General features: G+C 49.8%; 1 protein-coding gene across 2 annotated transcripts in view; it reads left to right on the top strand.

Annotated features, from left to right (window-relative positions):
* Positions 1-12,357, top strand: part of SLC3A1 (solute carrier family 3 member 1) — an 83,587-nt gene that overhangs the window by 54,442 nt on the left and 16,788 nt on the right. Inside the window, exon 8 of one of the 2 annotated variants that reach the window (XM_085890284.1) lies at positions 6,425-6,583. In XM_085890284.1, coding sequence (XP_085746410.1) covers positions 6,425-6,583 — 159 coding nt within the window. Of the gene's footprint in view, positions 1-6,424; positions 6,614-12,357 lie in introns of both variants that reach the window. The other variant, XM_085890283.1, reaches the window with a different exon arrangement.

Here is a 12,357-nt window from a genome sequence, read left to right as displayed (position 1 = left end):
TAATCCTCCAAGTACCGCGGCCGCACCCTGACCCGCCTCGGACGGGCAGCGCCACCAGACAGCCCAGGCTCAGACGCCTCCCGGCTCGGTCGAGGTGACAACCTCACCGGACTCGCACTTTCCGCAACACCAGCCACCCCCGACCGCCCAGCCTGCTCGACGTCCCCGTGCAGGACGGTATCAGGCGAAGACCCCCTTGGCGTCGGCCCAACCAGCCCCGGCGATGCAACGTCAGGCGCCGGCGATACTACCGGTGGGGGTCCCGCATCGTTCGGCCTGGGAAGGTGTGGGGGGGGGGGTGACGCTGAACAGCGATCATGCATTTGGTCCACGTGCCGCTTCCACACATCCCCACCATCAGTCCGCACCATGCAATTCGCCGGCCCCAGCACCACATAGACCACCGCCGGCACACATTTGGAACCGTGGAAATAATCGCGTACCATTACCCGCTGCCCCACCTCGAAGCTGCGCAGCCGCGTCGGACGCGACATTGCCCCACTCCCCGACCCTCCAGGTCGCAGCAAATCCAGCCTGGACCGCAAAGCCCGTCCATAGAGACGAATGGCAGGCGAATCACCCGTGACAGGATGAACTGCGTTCCTCTAATGGAGCAAAAAGACATTGACCACCGTCTGCACAGGTGCAACACCCCCCCTGCGCAAAGCCCGCTTCAACATCTTGACAAACGGCTCAGCTTGGCCATTCGTCTCAGGGTGATACGGTGCGGACCTTAGGTGTCGAATACCATTGTGGCGCATAAACTCATCAAATACACCCGCGATGAACTGCGGACCATTATCAGAGACCAGGATCTCCGGCAACCCCTTATTAGCAAAGATCGTCCGCAGTTTCTCTTCTGTAATGTTTGCTGATGTATGCTGCATTACTACAACCTCTGGCCATTTAGAGAATGCATCGATCACAATCAAAAACATTTTGCCATTAACCGGTCCCGCAAAATCTACATGGACCCTCTGCCGAGCTCGGTCTGGCACAGGCCAGAGATCCGAAGCACGACGCGGGTTATCAGCATCTGTCTGGCACGTGGCGCAACACTTAACCAACTGCTCAATGTCTTTGTCCAACCCCGGCCACCACAACAGGCTACGAGCAAAACTCTTGGTCTTTACGATGCCAAGGTGACTGACATGCAGTTCTTCCAAACACCGCTGCCTGAACTTCGGTGGAATCACGGTCCTCATTCCCCACATTACGCACCGTTGGACCAACGACAGCTCCGCTGCGCGTGACGTGAAAGGTTGAAATGCCGGTGTCGAAGGCAGATCGCTCCAATTCCCCGTAGAAATCGCCTGGACGACACGGGCAAGCACCGGATCACAAGCCGATTCCACCACGACCTGCCTGGCCGTGACCGGCCCGCTTTGGACCTGGCCCAGCGCGAACACATCGACCCGGTCGCTCAACTCAGATGCAGCTGGACCCTCCACACACGGCAAGCGTGAGAGCCCGTCGCAGTTAGCATGCTTCTCGGTGCTTCGGAACTGAATATCATAATCGTAAGCACCCAGAAACAGACACCACCGCTGTATTCGCGCGGCTGCTACCACCGGCACTCCGCGTTCGGGTCTCAGGATGAATTGAAGCGGTTTGTGATCCGTCTGCAAAGTGAAATGCCGCCCCAGCAGATATTGATGAAACCTCCGCACACCCCAGACGAGGCTGAGAGCCTCACGCTCAATCTGGGCATATCCGCGCTCTGCTGTGGACAGGGTCCGGGATGCAAAACAAACAGGCCGCTCGGAACCATTGTCCATCCTGTGGGAGAGCACTGCCCCGATGCCATATGCAGAGCTGTCGCATGCCAATAGGAGCGGACGTGCAGGCTCGTAGTGCACGAGGACCGTATCCTCTGTGAGCAGCCGCTTGACGCGGTCGAACAACGCCTGGTGTGCAGGCCCCCAAGTCCAGCGCTCGTCCTTCTTGAGCAACTGCGTTAGCGGCGCAAGTTGTGAGCTGAGCCCGCGCACGAACCTTTGGTAATACTGAGCCATACCAATGAACAAGCGCAGCTGCGTCTTGTCGCGAGGCGGTGGCATGCGCTGAATCGCCTCCACCTTCCGAGGACCTTTCAACAGCCCCTCCGGCGTGATGATGTGCCCGAGGTATTCCAAGCGCTGCTTGAAGAATGCGCACTTGTCCCTGTTCAAGCGCAGGCCGCACGCTTCTAGCTTTGTCAGCACTTGGGCAATGTTCGCAAGATGCTCGTCCGCCGTTTTCCCCTCAATGAGCACATCGTCCAGGTAGGTCTGAGCGGGCAGACCAATGCAAACCTGATCCATGGCTTTCTGCCACAAAGCTGGGGCTGAAGCAATCCCAAAACAGAGTCGGGTATATCGATAGAGTCCTTGACACGTGTTGATTGTCAAAAGCTCGCTACTCCCGGGATCCATCGGCAGGTGAAAATATGCATCACGCAGGTCTAGCTTCGTGAAGTATTGACTCCCCGCCAATCGCGCATATATTTCATCGATTGACGGCAATGGATATTGCTCCACGCTGAGCCCCGGGTTAACCATGGATTTGAAGTCCCCGCACAATCGGACGTCTCCATTCCGTTTCAGCACCGTGACAACCGGGGTGGCCCAATCCGAGCACGACACCAGTTCGATCACTTCACAGGCCTCCAGCCTATCCAGTTCACCCTTGACCTTGTCCCGCAGGGCATACGGCACCGGACGTGGTTTACAAAAACGAGGAACCACCCCCTCCTTCAGGAAGAGTTTTGCCTCCATGCCCTTGAGTTTCCCAAGGTCGTCGCTAAACAACCCTTGATGTCTTTGAAGAATCTCCTCCAACTGATCCTCCCACTGGCTCGGCACGGTTTGCACAAGGTGAACTGCGGCCCAGTCTAGCCTGATGCGGGCCATCCAATCTCGGCCGAGGAGAGACGGCCCGCTCCCCCGCACGACATACACCCGAAGCGTGGCGACCTGGCCTTGGTACCGCACAGACACGTCTGCCATCCCGACTGGCGTTATCTTCTCGCGGGTGTACATGAACAGCGTGAGGTTTGACCTGATAAGCCTCAAGCCGTTGAGTCTACGCGCGGTCTGTTCGCCGATGAGCGACACCGCTGCTCCCGTATCGACCTGGAACGTGATCGGCGTTTCGTTCACTTCGACTTCCACCGTCATCGGGCGCGCCGTCGCCGGGCCAATTGAAAACAGGCTCAACAACGGCCCCTGGTTCCGCCCCGAGTCGCCTTGCACATCGCCGTCCATGACCTTAACGGTGGCCGTCGCCCCACGGCACACACGCGCCAAATGACCCACCTTGTGACAATTCAAACACACGTTGCCTTTACACGGGCATGCACGGCGCAGGTGTCGACCTCCACATCCCAAGCATGTCCGCGGGGTCACCCCGCCGCACGCGCGGCCGCGTGGCGACGCCCGACCCGCATCGAAGGTCGTGCGCGCGTCCCGGGGTGCTCGCGACCCCGCGTGGCCGGTGATGGCTCGAACATCCCCGCGAGTCTGCTCGACCGCTGTAGCCATGCTGACCGCAGAGTCGAATGTAATGGCTTCATCCTTCAGCCGTAAAACCGCTGAAACCATCTTCGCATCTCGTAAACCAGCAATAAAACGATCCCTGAGCCGAGCTGGCCGCTCCCCCGCCGTGAACTTGCAGGCCACGAAAGAATGCTTAATCTGCGCCACGAACTCAGCGACGCGTTCCTCTGCTCCTTTCAAGAGGCGATCGAACTGGAATCAAGCGAGCTGCAATGACTTCTCCGGTGCCATGTGTGCTTTCTTTTTCTCCACAATATCCCGAAACGACAGCTCGTCATCCCGGGGCCTGTTCGGCGCCACTAAATCACCCAGCAGCCGATAATGCTCCGGCGAAAGCGAAGCGAGCAAGATCGACTTCTGCTTGCTCTCGTCGACCTCATTGTTCGCGTGGAAATAGCATTTCAATTGCTCCGAAAACAATTCGAAGTCGTCCCCGTCGAAAACGGGCATAAGTCCGTATTCAACCATCCTCGTCAGCCAACTAGAGTGTACGAGGTGCGGTGGGACGCAAGAAGCACGCGGGCCACCATCTACTCCGCTTTATTGCGCGACCAGAAGCACACTCCTGCCACCCCTAGCTGGCGAGGCATGATATACGAAAACCCAATCACGTGACACAGCACAGTTATGTTTTCACCCCTGTCTGTCTGTCTGTCTGTGTTTGTTTTCACCTCTGTCTGTCTGTTTGTGAACAGGATATCTCAAAAAGTTGTGGACAGATTCGGATGAAACTTGGTGCATGAGTTGTGTAGGTGACGAGAACAAGCCGAGTTAAATTTCAGTTCAGGTCCGAATCCAGATCCAGCTTTTCAGTGGGATACAAAACACAAGCTAATCAGCCTGGTGGAGGGATGCGCTCTACCGAGTGGCGGTTCGAGTTCAATCTAGATAAGAACTCTATATAGAAATTTGAATTGCTTACTTTTGTTACGTTTGTAACATTACCTCTTCCCTTGTTCACTTGGACTGTCCTTTGTAAATGAAAATTAGTATACGAGATGTTTATATTGGGTAACATGATGGAGGGAAGAATAGCTCAGATGGCAGGGCACTGGTACGGATTGCCTGAGCGCTGGTACGGATTGCCTGAGCACTGGTACGGATTGCCTGAGCGCTGGTACGGATTGCCTGAGCGCTGGTACGGATTGCCTGAGCGCTGGTACGGATTGCCAGAGCACTGGTACGGATTGCCTGAGCGCTGGTACGGATTGCCTGAGCACTGGTACGGATTGCCTGAGCGCTGGTACGGATTGCCTGAGCGCTGGTACGGATTGCCAGAGGACCTGGGTTAGATTCCCAGTCTGGGCCTGTAATTTTCCACATATATTTATAATATTGGATTCAGTGAAAATGTTCAAAATTCTCTCTTGAACTGCTTCATCAATCGAAGTGAAACTTCACAATTATAATGTAGTAGTGACGGGGAATCCATGTTTAAAATTCCAACCTGATCGAACACGTGGTCTGGTAGCCTGAATTATTAATTAATTAATTTTTGAATAAGGCTCACTTGGCTGTGCCTGGATGGGTTTGTGGGTGGAGGAGTATCAGCTGAAACCGAAATCCGATCCAGGTTCCTCCTGATGACTTCATCTTTGCTTTTTGCTTGTTTTGGTTCCTTCTGATTACTCCAATGCACGACTCGTACTTATTTGTTCTTCCATTTGATTTGAATTTAATTTATTTTAATCCCATTCTGAATTCAATTGAATAATAATAAAAAACGTCATGGGTTAGGATGTATTAACTTCAAAGTTAATATATGCTCCAATCAAAGTGGGGTTGCTTCAAAGCGGGACGTCTTGGTTCCCGGTCATCACTGCCAGCTGTTATAAAGTGTCACTTCTAATTATGTCTCATTAATTACATAACACAGCAGAACACAAACGCCACTCAAAATACACAACACACCACACAAAACAAGTCCTGGTGATATGAGGGTCTGCAATCTCTGATTGCTCTTTTTCTTGTTTATTATTGTTACCTCCACCACCGAAGGTGAAGGAGGTGATGTTTTCACCCCCTTTCTGTCTGTCTGTCTGTCTGTCTTTGTTTGTGTGCAGGATATCTCAAAAAGTTGTGGACGGATCCGGATGAAATTTTGTGGACAGGTTGGGTGTGTGACGAGGACGAACTGATTGGATATTGGTGGAGATCCGGATCTGGATCCGACTACTATAACTTTTAAAGTGATAATTCACCATTGAGAGATTGGCCTAAAAACGATGTATAGCATGATATTTCAAAAATGTATTGGGTCCGATATGCTGTCGTGGATCAGGCATTGCGGGGTGGAGGTATGCGCTCTACCGAGTGCCCTTCTTGTTGAACTTCTCCTGCAAGAACTGTTCATATGAAGCAGTTTGTATCTATTAATTCATGAAACCTTTCCATTTACTCAAAGTATTGTGAAATTGAATCTGTTGCATCATATATCTGAGTGTTTGCTGTTTCTTGGGTTATCAATTTGGGACTTTCGATTTGTACGAAAAATTGCAAATCAGGTGTTGAAGTCTGTAGTATCCAACAAAGTCTTGTGAATATTTTTCATTCTTTACACTTTTTAATTCTTTGAAATGTATAAAAATGAATTCATATAATTGCCTCACATTCTGCAGCATCCAATGTGTCAGCAGCAGCAATGCTTGTTGGTGGATATTCAGTGTCAGATGCATACTATTTAGCATCATCCTTCAGGTAGCTGAATGGGTACACTGGGTTGAACCAATAGAACGCTCATGTAAGTCTGCTAATGCTTGAAATGTCAGCTTCTCCATGGTTCCCAGGGTGATTGGCATACTTCGATCAACAATCAGTCGATGGAAATGTGATGCGAGTTTCAAAACATTGAGGCTGTTCTGACAGTGTGAACGTGTGTGCTTCGCCAGTTGGGGAATCACGACAATCCTCGTATAGCCTCAAATGTCGGCTCCACACATGCACGCACCTTGAATATGCTCATGTTGACTCTGCCTGGGACAGCAACAACCTACTACGGAGAGGAAATCGGCATGACGGACCTAAATTATCACAACGATGAGAATGAGGTTCGTGACTCCCGCAATATGTTGCAGCAGGTACTGCATAGACTTCCAAAAGGTGTCCCTTGTCGATGTTGATAATTATCATTGTTGATCGTCTTCTTTTTTTTTTTCTGCTTCTATGTTTAAATCTTATACTTTTTGACCTTGTACTGAATCATAAATAGAGCTGTGCTTCGAGTTTAACCCGCACATTTTACTCGAAATAATCACAAAGAATGACGTATTGTTGCTTTTGTTGTGTTGTGGAGTCAGCATGCCGGGGGGGGGGGGGGGGGGAGGAGGTAGCCTTGTGGTAATGAAGTTTTTAATGAATGGAAATGTCAAATGACCGATACTCTTCATTGATTTGTCTCTGTCATGCAAATATGTGTTTGACGTCCGAGTCGTGTAAGGAAAATGAATGATTGCGCTCGTTTCCAACCAAGTGTTGTGCTTGCCACAACTATTACCCTTGATGAACAGCTGGTTGTAGGCAATTTTCATACAAATTTACATCGTATTGCAGCAGAACTGTATGTCAGGCCTAGAAGTGTGGAAGCATCCATCGTTCATTCACACCTGAAGTTCAATCAAGCGAGTGCTAGGTCGGTTACCAAAGAACTCTCATTTGATCAGAAGGCAATTGGGACGTTAAGGGCTTAATCAACCCCATCCATTTCATTTCATTCTTCTTTTTGTTGTCCACGTGAAACATGGAAACTTTTTATCCACTGACAATTCAATTCAAAAATGTGGCATCACACCCTTAAACGTGTGAATTGAATTTGGCACAAATGAGAGTCCAAAACGACAGCACGAGGTACCTGGAGCACGAAGGCGGTTGCCCTGAACGATTAAAACAAAAGCAACCATGAAGCGGGAGCGATGGGTCGCACATTATCCTGTGAACCTTCAACACAGCACGTTTCTCATACAAGGTACAAATTGAGGGAACGCTGTCCACATTGCATGCTGGGCAATCTTACCGAGTCTGCAATTCCTTATCATCCCCTTCTAAGGGACTGATATAAAGGGACAAATGGAAAGGTAAGAATACTTTGAATCAAGGACTGATATAAAATATTCAAAATGTTGTTATCGACATGAAACTCTGTCCCTAAAAGGTACAATCTGTGGTTTGATTTACCGGGAAACACTTGGGAATTCTCCATCGCAATGAGTTATCGATCGCAGTGCCCCAATACTTACGATCAGAAACTTGTTCGATACTTTGATCGTGAATAATTAAAGAACTTGCTAAGCGGTGAAAATAAAAAAGCTGTTAGGGTTAGTTGAGTTGACATTAATTAATGAGTAATGACATTAATCCTTTATCGAGTTGACATTAATTACTGAGTAATGACGTCACAACAGTCCACAAACTTCTGAACCTCGTTCCCATATTCGTGCTCATCATTCGGTCGGAACCAACCAATTACTGTATCATCTGCATGTATTGATGACACCACAATTAGGACTCGGACCGCAGCAGTCACTTGTGTACTAAGAAAACCAAATGGGGCTAACACCACAACCCTGTGGTGCACCAAGACCCAAAACCCCTGACGCGCGATCCCGTATTATTACACTTCGTCCATTGTGCTCGAAGAAAACCACGAATTGATCTTGAAAGCCGAGGTGTTATTTCCAATTTCAGTAACTTGAAAACTAATATGTCTGATACTTCGGTACTGGAGAAATAAATAAATAAATACTAATCTTCGAAATGACTTGAGTATCTAAATGATGGAACAACCTTAGGATGTAAAGAAGCAAAGCATCCTCATGACACCCCTATTACTCTAATATGCAAACTGAGATCGCTCAAACAAGACTACTTCGCTCACTACTTCAACACCATCCCCTCAAAACGCTTCATTCCGGACGGTAATCATTCACCTCTCTGGTTTGTCGCTTTTGGTCCTGGAACGATTGAAGATTTCCACTTTTGGGGAATGACACCATTATCCAACATTGATTGATGAGTACATGTAAACACAGGGCAAGTTGTTCACCGCACAGTTTCAAAATCTTACGAGGGACACCCTCTTCACCGATGGTCTCGCTTGCCTTCGTCTTAGCAAATACATCACAACCATCACACACAATCATGACAAGAATCCCATCCAAGTCCTGAATCTTCTCCTTTAACATTTCCACAATAGAATCATTCTTTTGCTTGAAATCATTATTTATTCATTCATTCATTCATTCGTATGCAGCCTGTGGCAGCCTGGCTGCATCATTTTCTGGGGGCACAGCTCTGCCGTTGAGGCGATGCTCCCCCTGTTATCAGTAAGCTGGTTCTCATTTTGCTGACCTCAGAAGGATGACAGGCTGAGTCAACCCATCTGGTGTCAATTCAATGGTGGGTCAGGGGCTTCAACTCAAGACCCTGTGATCTTAAGCCCGCCACCTTAACCATTAATCCAACACCATACCTTTTTCAAATCATGAATTAAAATCAAATCTAATAAATAAAATTTGTCATCTGTCTGTCTGTCTGTCTGTCTATATCTGTATGTTTACATTTCTTGTAAAGACCGCTGGGCCGCCAATCACCAAATTTGGTACACGGACCAAGTCCGACCCGTTGATCATCCTGCCCTTAGGGTATTTTCATCCACCACCTCAGTCTTTAAAGACCCCAAAGATCCTTTAAGATGCCAAAGACATTTTAAGACCCCAAAGAACCCTTAAGACCCTTTTCACCCTTAAAGGTGAACACAAACACACATTTTGTTTTCTGAAAGCCATTAAAAATCATTAACCATGGTCTAATTTGAAGGCTAAAAAAATAAGAATTGAATTTTTTTTTTCCGCTATCACAAAGTGTCGAAACAAAAATCAAAGCCCGAGAGTGTCGATTTTTGATTTTGTCAGTGACGTCACACCCTGAAGCCAGATTGATCCGATCGGCGGCTTCCACCGTCGTGAGCAGCACTGAAGGTTCTCATCTCAGAATGTTGAAACTGATCGGTGGCATGATGAAGAAACTATTGGAGACAAAATTAGTGATGGAAACACTTTCGTGGGAATTGTGGAGCCGAATCGTTTTGAGCCTCATGCGAGCAATTCAGAGGAAGAAGGCAGAAGGTGTTCGTGAAGATGACAATGCTCGTCACATGGTCACTACAGATTGGTAGTTTTTGATTGTTCATTCAGTTAACGATTTATAAGGGAGGGATTTTGTATTGATTGATAAATCGGTTTATATATTACTCGAGCAGAAAAACCCATCATCTCCCGACAGCACAAGCACTGTGGACAAAATGGGCGACAAAGGCTTTGTCCCACCGTCGCAGGCTGACGAGGTGTGTTGTATGTTACGGGGTCGTCCTGTTTCATACTTTGCTCGGACACCATTTGTGTCTGTGCCATGTCCTACTGTCGTGTCCATAGGGTGTCGATGTCCCGTCCCAGTGGAAGGGGGAGGCTGTTAGAGGAGGAGGAGGGTGTGTGGTGGTGGTGGTGGTGGTGGTGGTGGTATTGTGGAGGTGATGGTTGGGTTACGTGGTCAGGTCAGGTATGGGAGCATGTGCCAGAACAGCGCGTTGCTGCGTCCACTTTCCGCCGGTACTCCAGGGGCCTCCGTCTGGCCATCCCCCAGGCAGATGCCAGGCCCATCCCCATCTCCTTGAGATGATGGTCAACCTGTTGCAACCATGAGGCACTTGGTCGGCTCACTGGCCTCCTCCACTCATGAGACTCCCTCGCTGAGAGAATCTGGTGAGCAGGATCAGCGTCAGGAAAACGAGCCACATGTCCATACAGCCACAACTGACGCTCACGGACTATGCAGGTAACAAATCTCATCCAAGTCTCTCTCAGCAACCGCTCGTTGGACACAAAATCCGACCAGCAATAGCCAAGGATTCTCCGAAGAGACCTGGTACCAAAGGAATTAAGTCTCCGTCTCAGATCCTTGGTCAGAGTCCAAGTCTCGCACCCATAGAGCAAGACTGGAAGTACCAAGGACCTGAAGACTCGGATTTTCGTCCTCCCGCACAGGTACCGGCAGCGCCACACCCCATGATCCAGTGAATCCATGACTCCCCAGGCCCGACCCAGACGTCTATTGACCTCTGACTCGCAGCCAGCAGAGACATGAATATCACTGCCAAGGTAAGTGAATTTCTCCACGACATCAACATCCTCACCACAAACAGACACAGACAGGACAGCAGCATCCAAGATGTCACCAAAAGCCTGGATCTTAGTTTTGACCCAAGAAACCCGTAATCCCCAACGGCTCCGACTCCTCATTCAGCACCTCAGGGCCCCCAAGAGGATGTCTAAAGTCTCCGCAAGGATGACTGCATCATCTGCAAAATCAAGGTCCGAGATCTTGACATTTCCAAACGATGCACCGCAACTTGATCTCTCCGACATCCTCCCTAAAATCCAGTCCATACAAGTGCTGAAAAGTGTGGGGGCAAGTACACATCCCTGACGAACTCCAGTAACAACTGGAAATAAGTCAGAGATGGTACCACCACACTTCACAGCACTCTCAGTACCAGAGTAGAGTTCAGACATCAGATCGATCAGTTTTGGTGGCACCCCACGAAGACCAAGAATCCTCCAGAGGACATCCCGATTCACTGAATCGAACGCTTTACAGAGATCAACATAGGCTGCAAGCAGCCCCTGCCGAAACTCTCGTCTGTGTTCGGTGAGGACACGAAGAGCAAGGATACGGTCAATCGTTGACCTCTTTGGTGTAAAGCCTGACTGCTCTGGACGCTGGTGCTCAAGCAGATGGTGGCGAACCCTATCAAGAATTATCCGAGCAAAGACCTTGCCCGGCACTGAGAGCAGCGTCACCCCTCGGTAGTTGTTGCAGTCTTGGCGATCACCCTTCCCTTTTCCAGAGAGGGACAACAAGGCCCCTCTTCCAGTCAGTTGGGATGATGCCTGTGTTCCAGGCAGAGCACAAAACTGCATGCAACGACACGAGTGCAGCATTTCCACCAGCCTTGAGAAGTTCAGCATGGATGCCACAGATCCCTGGAGCTTTGCCCCGTTTCAACTGGTTCACCGCAGCCCGTGTTTCCACAAGCGAAGGTGGACCACAGTTGATTCGAGGGTCAGCAACAGGGATTGTAACACCCTTGACGTCCAACTCGACAGCTGGGGGATCAGCCCAGTACAACCGCTCAAAGTAACCGGCCCAGCGGGCCTTCACTTCAGACTCCTCTGTCAAGAGCCTACCACTCTCTGCTCGAACTGTAGTGCTCCGAGGGATGGGCTTGGATGAACGTAATGCGCGAATTCCCCTGTAAGCGGGACGAGAATCACCTGTCCACAGGTGATGCTTTACCCCCTCACAGATTCCTCGCACATAGGCCTCCTTGTCCACCCTCAGTGCACGTACAGTTTTATGCCTCAGCTCCCTGAACAGCTCAGCTCTGCCATTCAGCCTGGCCCTGCGACTCTGATCAATGGTATCCAGTGTCCCTTGAGAGACAAAATTCTTCTTTGCCCTGTGGTGAGATCCAAGGCATCCACCGGCAACATCAAGGACGGTGGTCTTGAAGGCGCTCCACAACTCTTCAGGACCCCCCAAAGCACCCAGACCCCCCCCAAGTGTCCACTCAGCCTGTTCGCAAACTCCTCAGCTACTCTCTCATCCCTGAGCTTGGCAACATCCAGCCTAGGCTGGGATGGTACCATTCTCCAGGATTTAAGGTGCAGCTTTAGAGTTGCTACAACAAGCCTGTGGTCAGTATTGAGGAATTGAGCACTCCGGTAGACCCTGCAGTTCTGGATCATCCTCCAACGACCGTCAATGAGGA

The sequence above is a fragment of the Eptatretus burgeri genome, chromosome 7, assembly GCF_056783735.1.
Source record: "Eptatretus burgeri isolate ZD-2024b chromosome 7, Ebu_testis_v1, whole genome shotgun sequence".
Taxonomy (NCBI): Eukaryota; Metazoa; Chordata; class Myxini; order Myxiniformes; family Myxinidae; genus Eptatretus; species Eptatretus burgeri.
Note: the sequence above shows the minus strand (reverse complement) of the source record. Positions and strands in the feature narration are given on the sequence as shown.